General features: G+C 44.8%; 1 protein-coding gene across 1 annotated transcript in view; it reads left to right on the forward strand.

Annotated features, from left to right (window-relative positions):
• Positions 1-15,307, forward strand: part of LOC122811946 (T-box transcription factor T-A-like) — a 1,625,600-nt gene that overhangs the window by 1,406,379 nt on the left and 203,914 nt on the right. The window contains exon 7 of the mRNA XM_044084140.1: positions 1,342-1,468. Coding sequence (XP_043940075.1) covers positions 1,342-1,468 — 127 coding nt within the window. The remainder of the gene's footprint in view (positions 1-1,341; positions 1,469-15,307) is intronic.

Genomic DNA, 15,307 nt, shown 5'->3' on the forward strand with positions numbered 1-15,307 from the left:
CACATAAATTGTCCTGCTAAAACTCAATTTGTCAGAAGGAAACAACACAGTTCCCCTCTTTCCCATAAAAAAGGGGCCCGGAGGCAGGCTGCTTCCAGATCCCACAAAACCTACCTTTCAAGACATTTAGGGTTATGGTAAGATTTTGCACTATTCTTTATGGATATTATTATTCATGTTGCTTGGGTATTATCAACTCTTAAATGAGCAAGTTTCCTTTTGATTCTTGGTGTCTACATTTAATTGATCACATTTCAGATTAGAAATAGACTCTGCCTATCAAAAATACACTTTTTATTGGGGTTATGGCCTCAAAGAACTGAAGGGAGTGTAGGGCATTGTAGGAACCTAATGCTATTTATATCAGTACTGTGTTTTGTGGAAGGTCTACATCGCTTACTTGTAAAGAAGACAGACACTCTTAGAAGACACCCAGGGAAAGGTACAAGCCATAATGTTATAAATTACTGTTACACTAACGTCTTCTCAAATATCTACTGTTCTGGTAAGTACAATACACAACTGTACTTCATATCTGAATGGTCTATTGCAACTGCTAGTTATTGAGTGCATGAAATACACAGCTGCTTGCCAGAAGAAACCCATAACATTCCTTTAAGCTTAAAAAAGTGCAGCATGGAAATGGGAATGGATTAGCCAGTACTGTGGTAATAGGTGTTTGGTGGCTCGGTACTACAACAGCAGGGACTAGACAGTATATTACTTGGCTTGTACTGAATAAAAAAATGAAGGAACATAGTTGATATTGTACTAAGCAACATGTAGGTAATGTAGTGGGTATTGTACTAGGCAACATCTAAGCAATGTAGTGGGTATTGTATTAGACAACATGAAACTTGCCAAGAGCCGACAATGAGATATAGTGTAAGATACCATAGCATCACTTTGCATGTAAATAGGATAAGAGATGATGGAGCTGAAAGGCTTTGTGGCGACTAGTTACATGACAATATTATGTTACGTACTGAAATATTACAGCTGATAAGGATTGTCTGGCTCACCTCATCTATGCATTTCCTTAAGTAATTGAAGAAGTAGATTTTATGGTGTTAACATAAAGGGCTTAGGGAATATGTTATCAAGAAATGAGTATGTTCCCACTGTAGTAGAAAAGGACAGTAATCACGTGGATCTAGCTAGCACTAGATTTATGATTATTTTAAGGATGTTGCACAAAAACAGGGCTGGAGGTGATGTATTAGAGCAGAAAGTGCACAGAGAACATGTAATTGAAGCAAGGATATTGAAAGTTATAGCAGCAGGGATTTGGTGTTTTAGATGGCAACATTGTCAGCATTAACAGTATGCTTGTCTTTGCAGACAGCTATATTGAAAACCCGCCTTCCAGCCTTTCTGTAATTTCTACTCATGATGGATGGTCTGGACTGAACCTTTCTGCTTCTTCAGGAGTGTTGCCCATTTCAGCAAGCAATGCATCGTCCACAGGGTAAGTACCATTCATTAGTGTGTTCCCCAAAAACACTTTTTTTTATTAAATGAAAAAGATGGATCACTGAATCAGACAAGAACTCAAAAAAGTGATTTTGTTTCTTATTACTAGATATTCAGAGTTCTAACCATTCAATTCAGTGATGAGATCATTATCCTGATGTTGGAATATAAAACAGTAGCTCTTGTACATGTCCCTAAGCTTCTTCCATTGTGAAAGAGGGCTTATTCTATGGGATAGTACATGTTAGTTTTACTAACAGTCCAGTCTAACCTGTTGAATTCTTAACTGTTTGAATGGCCAAATCTTTTTAATCTTACAGGCATATGTGAGGCACCTGCAGGCATCAAATTCCAGTCCAAGACACCAATACTGTATGTATCCATTAGACTATTGTCTGACAGAATATCACAACATAAAACATTTCCTTTTATATGACATATCCATTGTCTCAAAGAAGAATGGCAAATGTAGTAGAAAAACTTAACATGTTGATCCATCTGAAGAATGCCCCCAACCATTCTCTCCTGATCTTGATTGGAGCAAATGTTGGGAGAGGGACAAATGATAAGACTACTGAGAGGTAGTATCAGACAGAAAAAGTCACACCAGAAAGAGGAAGGAAAAAGTCATACAGGAAGATTTATTTGAAAGTTAAGGAAGTAGTACACTGTAGATAAGTTGTGTAGTAATATTAAGGAAGTAACAGGATGTAAGGAAAGACATAGTGCAGGAAAATGTAGTGACCAGAGAGTAGTCATCACTACAGATGACTTTGTTTGGTAAATCCAAAAACTTAGCTCAATCGTCTTGCCAGAAATATGACCAGAGGAAGTTTGAGCACTTTGATAGAACAGCTTCACTGTGAACATAACTTTTCCTCTTTCCAGATTGTGATTTCTTTCCCACAAAGTTATTCAATTATTGCTCATATAATTAAAGTATGTCTTGGATGTTTTTCACCTTGTTTGACATTTTGGTGTTATTCAGCTACCTCAGTGCACATATATGCTTGGTTTATGTAAAATCTTGTAATATTGTCTTCCAACATTTTTCTTCTTGGCCCTCGCATAATACAGTTCGTAACTGGGACAGGAAGCGCCTACACAGCAAGCAGTTTGTAACCTTGCCATCTTTCTGTTCCACTGGTGCCATAAACATTTCAATATTCCTGTGCTGACGGTACTGTTCTTTAACTCGCCTTTCTTCAGGAGTGGAAGTCCTTGATGACACTTGAGGAGACTTGGATGCCATCCTGTGCTGGATGAGGAGTAGTCACCTTTCGCTCAGTCCATTGAAGACTGAGAATGTTAGCCCTCACAGTGCTTCATATCAAAATGTTTGTGTAATTTGTTGGAGGAACAGGCTACAGCTTGTGTCACTGGAGAATGATTTTGGCTGTATTTTGCATGACCAGCTGATATTTCAGGACAAAGGGCCAGCTATTGTTAAATGCACTTTATTTCTTCTGTGACATATTGCCTGTGTCAAGTATGTTATTCTTTTAACAAAGTATTTGTGGTTGAACCTAACATAATGTTATCATATTTAGACTATTTCAGAGCTCTGTATCCGAGCTTGATATTTGTAACTGTCTGATGGTTGCATTTACATCTGCATATAAAGATTTTGGTCTCACTTTCTGTGCTTGCATAGGCTGTGCCATGCTGGCATTATAAGTGCAGCAAATATTCTTGCATCCATCATGGCTACTCTGATCATCCAGTGGGCATTGTTTGTGATTCTGAGGTATCACCTAGAGCATTTTGACTTTTTTCCTACCTTATGTCTTTACCTGTGGAATTCACTGCACCACAGGCTGAGATCTGAATCCTCTCTGAGCTTTTCAAGATGTTTTTATTCCACTGAGTACTGAATCTCAGCCCCAAGCCCCCAAGAGATCTGACAGACTCTGTAAGATTGAAGTATCATGTAAATACAGTTAGAGCAGTACGATTGTGGACCTGACTGTAGTATCCATGGATGCTGACAGGGTGTCTAAGTTCACTGCAGAAGTCAGTACACTCCATAAAGACAAGGAGTCTTGGAGAAAGCTGGAAAAAGGTGTATTCTTCATCTACCATGACCTTTATGAAAGTCAACTTCCACACTCAGAATATCAAGCTTCAGTGAGACTTCCTTAGGCAAACCGAAGGCTTGATCTCTGAGATGCCAGATGAAGCCGTGGGAGACAGGTACAAGACTTATGCAGACAGCTTCTAAGGCAGGTAAGCATGTAATCATATGTGAATATGATGCCCGTAGCAGAGGTGCCCCTTTAGGCACAGTAATTTGTAGGCATGCATTGCTCAGAATTCAGATTCTAGCACCGGTTTTGAAGAGGAGAGTTTCTTCATTAATGCACTTTGGCTCCTTTTCTAGGAAATTTTCAAAAACCTAGAAGAGAAGGGCAAGACACTGAATTCTGTTAATGTGTTATTAATTTCCATTTGTTGACCAGGAATGTCCCATTTTGTTGGAGTTCAAGGCAAACGTTTCCAAACAGTAAGAAAATAGAATAACACATGCAGAATTTTATAGTAGTTTGAGAGTGTAAAATAGATAATATACCCTGACATAAACAGCAGGACAGAAAGCAGTCAGTATAAATAAAAGTTACGTACTCACCATAACTATGCATCTGTGTTGTCCATTTTCATTCTTCCCTAACTAATGAGTTCAGATCCAATCCTTGGATCCGACTCAGCCACTTTCTGCAGATTCTAGGATGTGACTTTCAAGCTTCTCCCTTACACACAATGCTCCTGAACACTGTATTACGTCAAATCAAGTTTGCTGCTGTTATACAATATCACAACTAAATATCTCAACATAGCTATGACAGAAAAGTGATAGCTGAAAGATCAGGAGCTCTAGCAGGAATTAAGGTTCCTAATAACAATTCTGTTAGGTTTCTCCCAAAGAAATAGATAGGGAGAAAGTGGAAGGGAAGTTATAGAAGAGCAAACATGGACAACACAGATGCAATAGTTATGGTGAGTACATAACTTTTATATCTGATGTCATTTTCATTCATTCCTCAATGAATGGGACACAGTTCCCAGCTATGCTTACCTTGGGTAGCCTTCATGGGAGAACATTATGGAGAACTGCAGAACCGAATGCTGCTCTGTTTCTAGAGATGGTATTCAATTTGTAATGAGAAATAAAAGTAAGAGCATTAGACCATGCAGCAGCTGCACAAATGTCATAAATGGAAGCTCTAGCTCAAAAGGCAGCTGATGTAGCCATAGACCTAGTTGAATAAGCTTTTTGGTGTCTTGGTTAGGTTAAGTCTGTCAAGGAATAAACGTAGGAAATGCAATCTGTTATCCATTTAGCTAGTGTAGTTTTTGAGACTGGTTTTCCCATCTTATTATTTGAAATGGAGACAAATAATTGATAATTTTTTCCAAACTCCTTAGTCCTATGAAGGTAAAATTGTTTATTGCGTATGCACATCTAAAAGATGAAGGGTATATTGTCCTTTGTTATCAAGTTTGAGAAAGAAGACTGGTAAATTGATCACTTGATTGATGTTTGATTCAGAGGCCACTTTTGGTAGAAAGGAAGGATTAGTACGTAAGATAACTCTTTCCTTGTGAAAAATCAAATACTGTGGTTTTGAAGAAAGTACCTGGAGTTCAGATACTCATCATGCTGAAGTGATAGCCACCAAAACGACCATTTTCCAAGATAGGAACTTAAGGTCTACCTTAGCTGAAGGCTCAAACAGTGAATGTACCAACGTATTTTAAACCAAAGTTTGATCCCAAGGTGGAGTAGGATCCCGGATTGGAGGTCTAAGTAAAAAAGTACATTTTAGAAAGGCCTTACATAACCTAGATGAAGCTAAAGCAGAAGCATTATCTCCAATGTGACAGCTGGAGATGGCTGCTAACTGAACTTTGATGGTAAAGAAACTTGCCGCGCTTTGAAAGATGGAGGCAAGAAAATCTAAAATAGCTGGAAGTGGAGCAGGGAAAGGATCCAAGTCTTTCTGATGAGCCCACAAGGAAAACCTTTTCCATTTACTCTTATAAATCTTCCTAGTTGAAGGCTTGTGGGATGAGAAAAGCATTTGGCAAACTGGGGAGGAAAGCCCGGAATATCTAGCCATCACTGGAAATGGAGAAACCATGCTATCAACTTGAGGCCTGCAATATCTGGATGAATCATCCCTGAGGGGTGTGACAGGAGATTTGGACTGGGATCCAGTGTCCAAGGCAGACATAATAAGTGAGACCATAGGAAGGGAAACCACATTTGCCGAGGCCAGTAAGGAGCAATGAGGATTTCTTTGTTCTTCAGCTGGAGTGCTTTCTGAAGAAATTTGGGGGTTAGAGGTAGCAGAGGGTATGCATGAAGAAGACTGGAAGACCCAACGTGGACTAGATCATCTCTCCATGAATGTCCCCAAGGGGGAATTAGGGCAAAGAACCTGCTGCGTTTGTTGTTGAGGGGAGAAGCAAATAGATCGCAGAACAGTTGACCCCACTTGTGGAACATCTTATTTTCCACTGATTGATTGAGAGATCACTCATGAGACATCAGAATGGTCCTGTTGAGCTTGTCTGCTTAGAGCTGGGACTTCCCCGGTATGTACATTGCTACAAGAAAGTGGTTGGAGGAAATTGCCCAGTGCCAAACTCTCATTGCTTCTCGACGTAAGGGATAGGATCTGGTTCCCCCTATTTATTGATGTACGAGACTACTGGCATATTGTCCATTTGAAAAGCAATTTTTCCTAGTAGAAGAGAATTCTTAAGAGCCTGCAGCACTAGAAGTACCGCTTTCATCTCTGGGACATTTATATGCAAATTGGTCTCTTCTGGTGGCATTCAGGGGAGGAAGAATAAATGGATGCCCTATACAAATCTGTCTGGAGTGTATCCACCATAGCAAGGGTTTTCTGCAAACCTTTGATAATTTTATCAGATGTCGTAAGGGTTGTCAATGAATGCTCTGCTAGAGTCCATTGAAGAATTTTCATATGAAGACAAGCAGTGAGTATTAAGGTTATTGCCGCAGCCATCGACCCTAGCTAGGGCTTTGAGTGCCATTCTTGTTGGTGGAGAAGGATGATAAATAACCTGTCTGACATGCGATTTCAGAGTAAGAACTCTGTTTTGAGGCAGAAGAGCTAGACAGTTGACTGTATCTAGATGAGCCCCTATAAACTCCAAGACTTGAACTGGTCAAAGTTGTGATTTGGCCATATTGATCCTAATTCCCAGTGAGATAATTGGAGTAAGTAGTCCCTTGCTCTTTCCAGAAGATGCATGGTCAGTGCAGTAAGGAGCCAGTCATCTAAATAAGGAGACTCTCTGAATCTACGCAATCTTAGATGAGCTGCTACCACTGCCATGCATTTGGTGAACACCTTGGAGGCTGTGGTGAGATCAAAGGGCAGGGCACTGAACTGTAATGACTGGCTCCTAACTAGAAGAGCAGGTATCTTTGAGAGCACCTTTTCATTGTGATGTGATACTATGCATCTTTAAAGTTTGAGAGAGCACATCCAGTCGTCCTTCTGTAGGAGAAACAGAATGGCCAGACATGTGACCATCCATAATTTGGAATTCTTTACGAACTGGTTCAAATAACTCGGATCCGAAATGGGTCTCAAGTCCTCTTTTTTCTTTGGCTGTAAACAGAACTTTGAGTAAATTCCAGATCCTCTTTGATCTGGAGGACCTCTTTGATGACTCGTTTGGCCAGCAGCTTTTGAATCTCTAGAGCTGCTGACTCCCTCTGATTGGGTGGAATATCAGGGAGACATTTTCTATTCCCTTGGGGAACTTGAAAAAGGGAATGAAATATCCTCTGAATATGATTCTTTTCACCCATAAATCTTTTGTGATGGCTATCCAAGCTTTTAAGTGCAAAGACAAGTGCCACCAGACTCCCTCCAGAGAGGGGGAAGTTGGACAACTTTTCAGGAGTGCTGAAAAGATCTATCTGAGAAAGAATCTTAAAACCCTTGATTTTGCAGACCCCTGTCTGCTGTGTGGGTGGCATCTTCCATTGTAGTTATTTCCCCGTCACCTCTGGGAGAAAAGTCTCCGCATGACTCTTGAAAAGGTCCTTTAAGTTTCCAGAACCACATCTTTTTATCACCAAGTTAATTCCTAGAAAAGGGTCTCTGTGGGGGTAGAAGAACGGATTCCCACAGCAGACAAGGTCTTTCTATTCTTCTCATTGTGGAAGAATGTCTCTTTAACTTGTTAGACCAAACAAAGAAGATCCATCAAAAGGAGCGTTGATGAATGACGCCTTGAAGGGTTCCACGAAATCGCACAACCACATCCAGACATGTCTCCTAATGGCTAATCCTGAACTGGTAGCTCCTGAGGAACCTTCAGCTGCATGTGCGATTACACTCGTGGATGCATTGGTAATGGATTGCAGGGTGGCCAGTCGTGAGGTGAAAGACTTCTGTTCCTCTGCGGACATGGCCCCGGGGATAGAGTTGGAGAGTTCCTAGACTAAGCCCCTCTGTAACATAGTGAAATGTGCCAAATAGTTCACTGACCATAAGGCAAAGGTCACTGATGCATACACTCACTTCCAACCTGTCTAATGCTTTAGTCTCACTATTAGGGGTAACATAGTGAAATGTGCCAAATAATTCACTGACCATAAGGCAAAGGTCACTGATGCATGCACTCACTTCCCAACCTGTCTAATGCTTTAGTCTCACTATTAGGGGTATGGACAGAGGAGCTCTGATGTAATGGGATCCTATCTCGCCTACATTCATAACTGATGGGCTCGGAGCCGATCCATCGGCTCCGACTCGGCCAACTAATACACTAGAACGAAGTCTCTTATTGGCTGGGCTACTCCCTATCCCAGGATGCACTACACCTGCTTCCCCAGATCTCGTTTGCCGCTTTACAAGCTGGACGTGGTCTCGACTTGGCTGGAGCTAAGTGGTTTCTTTTACCTTTACTGGTCTTTGACCTTGGGGTTTTTCCTCTGAATATTCATAAAACAGCTGTTTTAACAGCTACTTTCTGTAAATTGTGTATTTTAGTTATATAACTTTGTGTGTGAAGTGATACTGGTACTTTATTTCGCTGTCGGGCAAGGCCCGTTTAAGTTAGAGGGCCTTTGCCCTATTTTTTGAGAGTTGGTGTTAATTTTATTTTTTCTTCGGGCTAAGCCCGTTTAAATTAGAGGGCTTTGGACCGTTGTTTTTTGTGTTGTTGTGTGTGTTCACTGTGTTCTCTTGTGAGGTAAATCTTCCTCTCAGAGCTCGTGCCTTGTTTCTCGTGCTCTACAGTTAGCGCAAACCTTGTCAGTTATATTGCTTGTCATATCCCTTCTACTTTCATTATGTCAAAAGAGCAGAAGTCAGGATTTAAGAAATGCGCTCGGTGCAATTACAAAATGTCTATTACAGACAGTCATTCCATTTGCGTGTACTGTTTGGGGCCTAAACATCTATAGGAGACATGTAGTGTCTGTCATGCTTTCTCCTCTAGGGTTCTTCAAGAGCGCAAAAATAAACTCATCTTGAAGGGTCTTATTAAGCCCTCCTTTGAAGAAGCTTTAGAGCCTCCTGTTACATCCAAAAAGAAAAGATCGTTGACTCCGACAAGTCCGTCGGAACCGACAGCTAAAAAGCAAAAGTCGACCTCTTCTTCCTCGGCTCCACTGACTTCGGGGCCGAGGGTCGAAGGGTCTGCCTCGATACCTCTTTCCTCGGCTCCATTAGTTTCGGAGCCGCAGGTTGGAGTATCGAGAGGCGAATCACCTCCATCGGTTCCAATGGCTTCGGAGCCGGTGGAGGTGTGCAGCTCAGACTCTTCCCCCTCGGCTCCGAAGAAAGCTCCTTCGGCGCCGATAGTGGTCCATGCTGTGGTGGAACCGGCGCCGATAGTGTTGGAGCCTTTTCGGAGCCGGTCCCCTACTCTCTCGGAGCCGAGAGGAAAGTCTTCTCGTCTGTCTACCTCCTCTAAATCTTCGAGACTGTCTGATCAGGATCTGGATAGGGTGATACAGAGGCTTTTCCAGTCTCCAGTTTTTGCTCAAATGGTCTCGGCTCCAGCCCAGTTGGCTTCGGAGCCGATCCCCCCTCCGACACATTCGATTCCTCCTCCAACCTCCTCGGAGCCGTTGGAGTTGGTGATAGTGGAGCAATGCGGAGCCATACGGTCGGAGCCGAGACCCCTTCGAGGTCTGTCGGCTCCGACTATGGTTCCTACCCTGTCCTCGGGTTCAGGGTTTGGTACTGGGACTTCCTCAGTCGGGCCCGAGGGGAACACTTTGGGACTGGGTGCTTCGGCGCCTAGTCTTCCCCTCGGAGCATCGGCTGCTGGAATTCCCAGTGCCATCGTGGCCTCTAGACCAGTGATCTCCATGGAGTCTGGAGGTCCGGCCTTTGAGGCCATGAGGAGCGTGCTGGCCATGCCTTTGCCGGCTCAGCAGGTCTTTACCTCACCGTCCCTAGATCTGGAGACTGGTGCTTCTGTTGTGTTGCAGTCCCCCGGCAGCGGGGCCCCAGGGCCTGAGGATACCCTAATCGGGGGTTCCCTTCTTCCGGGGGGTCCGTCCGAAACTGCTTCGGACGAGCCCCCACGGAAGAAATTGTGCAAGAGGAAGCACGTGGACTCCCAAGATGAGTCTGTTACATCGGATACTGACCTCGATGACGCAGAAGGGTCCCCCAAATCATCTTCGGATGATATCTCTTTCTCAGATATCCTGGAGATTCTGAGACAGAGAGGAGATTGGCAGGCCAAAACCCCTTCAGCTGAGGAGTCAGTCTTCCTCAAGGCCTTCGGGGCCCAGCCCTCCGCCTCCTGGGTGTCTCCGCCCTTCGATGAACTCCTTGATTTGGTTTCTCGAAGGGCGTGGGAACATCCAGATTCTGTGGAACCGGTGCCTGCGAGACCCAATAAGTTTCTTTCAGCCCCCCCCCCCAGAAGGAATTTCTGACGAAGGTGTTCCAGTAGATGCTATGGTGGTGGCTTCTGCCACACAGCAGGACGTGGCAGAGGCTTCAACGTCTGTCCACCCTCCTAATAAGGATTCCAGGAGCATGGATAGGTACAGGAAGCGTACCCTGTCTTCAGCGGCCTTTACCTTACGGTCGCTGAATTATTTATGTCATTTTACCAGGCTCCAAAGGGACCTCCTTAAAGAGCTAAATGACTCCATCACTGGTAATCTACCTGAGGCGCTGGCCCCGGCTGTTGGCACCCAGATGACTACCCTGTTATCCATCGTGAACTCGTCCATGAGGCTCATTTCGTATGCGGCCGAAGGGGCGAGTAGAGCAGTGGGAACGGGCGTTGCCCTCAGGAGACACGCCTGGTTACGCTTGTGTTCATTTGCGGAGGCCTTCAAGTCTTCCTTCGCCGACGCCCCCTTTGATGGGTCATCTTTGTTTGGACCCAAGGTGAAGGACACACTAACTCGGTGCGAGCAGGAGGGCAAGACTTTGACTGCCGTTGGGGCCCGTTTTTCCGCTCCTTCTAGGCCTTACCCCAAGGCTCAAAGAGGAGGGAAAATGTGGTTCAGAAAATCTCAGAAGTCTTTCCCTACTCCACCCAGTGATTCCCCCTCCAGAGGCAGGGGGGGGGGAATTCTGGAAGACGCCGCCCCAGAGGTGGCAGAGGCCCCCGTAACTCTGGAGACCGCGATTCCTTTTCGTGGTTCTTCATACAACCAGCGTCCCTGAGTTGTTGCCCGACTGTGCAGCTCCGGAGCCAGTCGGGGGTCGGTTTGCAGCGCACCCAAAAGCTTGGGAATCCATAACAAGCGATCAGTGGGTGCTTCGCATTATTACCGGAGGATATATCATCCCTTTCAACAAGCCCCCCCTTTCCTTAAGGGAAATCCCGGACGTACCACCCAGTCAGCGGGATCAGGCAGCAATAGAGGTTTCAAAGCTGCTAGAAAAAGGAGCCATCCAGCCTGTCCCCACCAACCAGATCGGATCAGGAACTTACTCAAGATTATTTTTGGTACCAAAAAAGACAGGGGACTTCAGGCCCATTTTGGACCTCAGTTCATTGAATCGTTTTGTGCAAAAGTCCAAATTCCGAATGGTCACCCTTCAATCCATTCTTCCATTGCTGGAGAAAGATGCATGGATGTGCTCCATAGATCTCCAGGACGCTTACTATCACATTCCGATAGCTCAAGAGTCCAGGAGACACTTACGCTTCCGCCTCGGAGTCAGTCATTTCCAATTCCGAGCACTGCCCTTTGGTCTCACCACAGCCCCCAGGGTGATCACCAAGTGTCTGGCAGTGGTGACTGCTCACCTGAGGAGTCTAGGATTCCAAGTGTTTCCATATCTAGACGACTGGCTCCTTACTGCCACCTCCGAGCATCTACTATTCCAGGCGCTCAACGCCACGTTCACCTTGGGCCGTTTCTTGGGGATTACGTTCAATTGGCAAAAATCTGTACTACAACCATCTCAACGTATTACTTTTATAGGCGCAGACTTAGACACAAAAAGAATGCGCGCCTTTCTACCGGCAGCAAGAATTCAGGTTCTACAAAACCAAGTCAAATCCTGTCTTCCCCTATCAAGAGCTCCGGCCCATCGGATTCTACAACTGTTGGGTTCGATGGCGTCAACCATACTCTTAGTCCCTCTAGCCAGACTTCACATGCGAATATTACAATGGCTTCTGTCGGTTCAATGGTCCTATCAGAAAATTCCCTTGAACCATTTAGTTATGATCACAGAGAGTTGCCGTCGGGATCTGCGTTGGTGGCTCCTCCAATCCAATCTCGACCAGGGGCGACCCTTTATTCCTCAACCTCCCGTTGCCACTGTGACTACGGACGCCTCCCAGGTAGGGTGGGGGGGTCATTACCTGGACAGGTCGGTCCAAGGCACATGGCAAATCCAGGAAACGCATTTGCATATCAATATCCTGGAAATGAGAGCGGTACTCTTGGTGCTGCAAGCTCTCCATCACGCTCTCCCGCATGGTCCGATTGCTATCCTTTCCGACAACATGTCGGTAGTTTGGTATATAAACAAGCAAGGTGGAACCAGATCTTACCCACTGTGCAGAGAAGCCATGAGACTTTGGCACTGGGCGGTAGCTACCAACCGCTTTCTAATGGCAACGCACATACCGGGGAAATCCAATGTGATTGCGGACAGATTAAGCAGAACCATTCTGTTACCCCACGAGTGGTCCCTCAACCAGAGAGTAGCTGCTTAAATCTTCGCCAAATGGGGCCTCCCTTGCTGAGATCTGTTTGCCAGCCCTCACAATGCGAAATGCAGAGAGTTCTTCACGCTGTTCCCCTCCCAGGGACAGATTCCCAGGGACGCTCTGACCCACATTTGGCCCCCTGGTCTTCTTTATGCCTTCCCTCTGATTCCCCTCCTACCGAGGGTGATACAGAAGGCCATTTACCTGGAGAGCGAGATGATTTTGATTGCCCCGCACTGGCCTCGTCAAGTTTGGTTCCCTTTCCTACAGAGGCATGCGGTAAAAGGTCCATGGTTTCTGGACCCGGTGCCAGACCTGTTGACTCATCAGTCAGGACGGCTTCACCCGTCTCTCAGGTCTTTGAAGTTGGAGGCATGGTTACTCCACTTCCATCCTTAGTCCGAGACAATTCTCTTTCTCCGGACGTGATCCACATATTGTCTTCTTCTCATAAACCTTCCACTGTCAAACTTTATTCCAGCAAATGGAAAAGGTTCGCCTTCTGGGCTCAGGAACGAGGTATAGACCCCCTTACTGCACCAGTATCGGAGGTTCTGAATTTCCTGGCCTCCCTTTTTCAGTTGGGCTCTTCAGTTTCTACCATTAAGGTTCAGCTAGCGGCTATCTCTAATTTTCATGCTTCCTTTGAACCTTCATTGATGTCTCACAAACTTTGTAAGGCTTTCCTTAAAGGAGCATGGCTCCTTAGGCCTCCAATATCTCACCCTGTCCCCCCTTGGGACTTGAATATGGTTCTTGCTGCCCTAACTGCCCGCCCTTTCGAACCAGCTGCTACCTGCGATTTGAAATTTCTGTCCTGGAAAACGGCCTTTTTAGTGGCCATAACTTCCGCCAGGCGGGTTTCAGAACTTAAAGCTCTTTGTTCTGATCCTCCCTATTTGATTTTTCACAAACATAGAGTGTCCTTGAAATTAAACCCCTCCTTTTTACCAAAGGTAGCCTCTTCTTTCTGTATTCAACAAACTATAGAGCTCCCTGTGTTTTTTCCAGAGTTCTCTAATAACGCAGAATATATCTTGCATCAATTGGACGTCCATAGACAACTGCGTTTTTACTTGAATAGAACCACTCAGACGCGGAAATCAAATCAACTGTTTGTTTCCTTTGCAATGAACAAATTGGGTCAACCAGTAGCTAAAACCTCCATAGCTAAATGGATTAAAGATTGTATCTCTTTCATTTATTCACAGGCTAACAAAGAGCTTCCCTTTCCAGTCAAGGCTCATTCTACCAGGGCAATAGCTACTTCTGTAGCTTTTCACTCAAATTATCAATAGATGATATTTGTGCTGCGGCTACCTGGACTTCTCCGCACACTTTCATTTCTCATTACAAATTGGATGTGGTTTCTCGAGGCAGGGCTTCTTTTGGTTCCACAGTTCTCAGGAGTGTTTTTCAATGAGCCACCCGGGATTTAGGTGCTAGGGACGCTGTCCCATCAGTTATGAATGTAGGCGAGATAGGATCCCATTACATCTTTTAGTTATGTACTTACCATAACTTCGGATGTATGGGATCCATCTCGCCTACATTCATAAGTACCCACCCTCCTTCCCCCTTCCATTCGGATTTAGAGGAGATGTAGTTCCATTTGGAGATCTTCTCTTGAAGAACTTTAGTTGGTTGTAGTGACTACTAGTTTTTCTGTGTTTGCATGGATGTATGAAAGCGAACAAACAAGATCTGGGGAAGTAGGTGTAGTGCATCCTGGGATAGGGAGTAGCCCAGCCAATAAGAGACTTCGTTCTAGTGTATTAGTTGGCTGAGTCAGAGCCGATGGATCGGCTCCGAGCCCATCAGTTATGAATGTAGGCGAGATGGATCCCATACATCCGAAGTTATGGTAAGTACATAACTAAAAGTTTAGCCAGCTCCTTCTTAGTGGCTACTGCAACAACCATGGCATCTACAGGTATTCCCTCATTCCAGTGTTGTCTGTTGGGAAGACTACTCAGAATCTTGTCTGGTTGTTTGGGGATCAGTTCTACAGAGTCTGTTTCCTTCTCTGTGGGAGACAAGGTCTGTAAGCTCATCTACAGTTGGAGTAACCCAAGACGTAGATGGTTCAGACCCAAAGGCTTCCAAGAACACAGATTCCGCAAGGGAAAGGGTTTGGGAAGACAAACCATCTTTCTGACATAGGATCTCTAAGATGTCTCCAAATGAGACATCGTCAGGTGGAGACCTAGTGGACCCTTCCCCTTCATCATAATCGGTGTATTCTATGAGGGATTCCTGCAGGGAATGTAAGTGCCTCCTCTTGCACGACCTGTTCCAAGGAACCTCCTCAGTAGGATGTTCTGGGGAGGTGTCAGAAGAAGTGGGGAGTTCCCTGATGGGAACTTCTTGGAAGCTCACCCAGGCTGGCTGTCCCAGAGGTGTAGGATGAGAAGACTCAGACAAAGAATTTGAAGAGGGAACAGAGAGTGGATCCGAAGGACCAAGAGTTGTAACTACTCTGGTGTGCAAGAAAACCCTCTCCTCCACCTCAAAGGCAAAGGAACCAAGAGAAGCCAAGGACAAGGCTACAGGAGCCGAGGCTGTAGGAGCAGACAATCCAAGGGCCTCCCTGACTCTCCACTCCGAGGAAGGATTTGAAGCGAAGCTGTTCTATGTCAAA

The sequence above is a fragment of the Protopterus annectens genome, chromosome 1.part1 (genome assembly GCF_019279795.1).
Source record: "Protopterus annectens isolate FY-2018-M chromosome 1.part1, PAN1.0, whole genome shotgun sequence".
NCBI classification, from domain to species: domain Eukaryota; kingdom Metazoa; phylum Chordata; order Ceratodontiformes; family Protopteridae; genus Protopterus; species Protopterus annectens.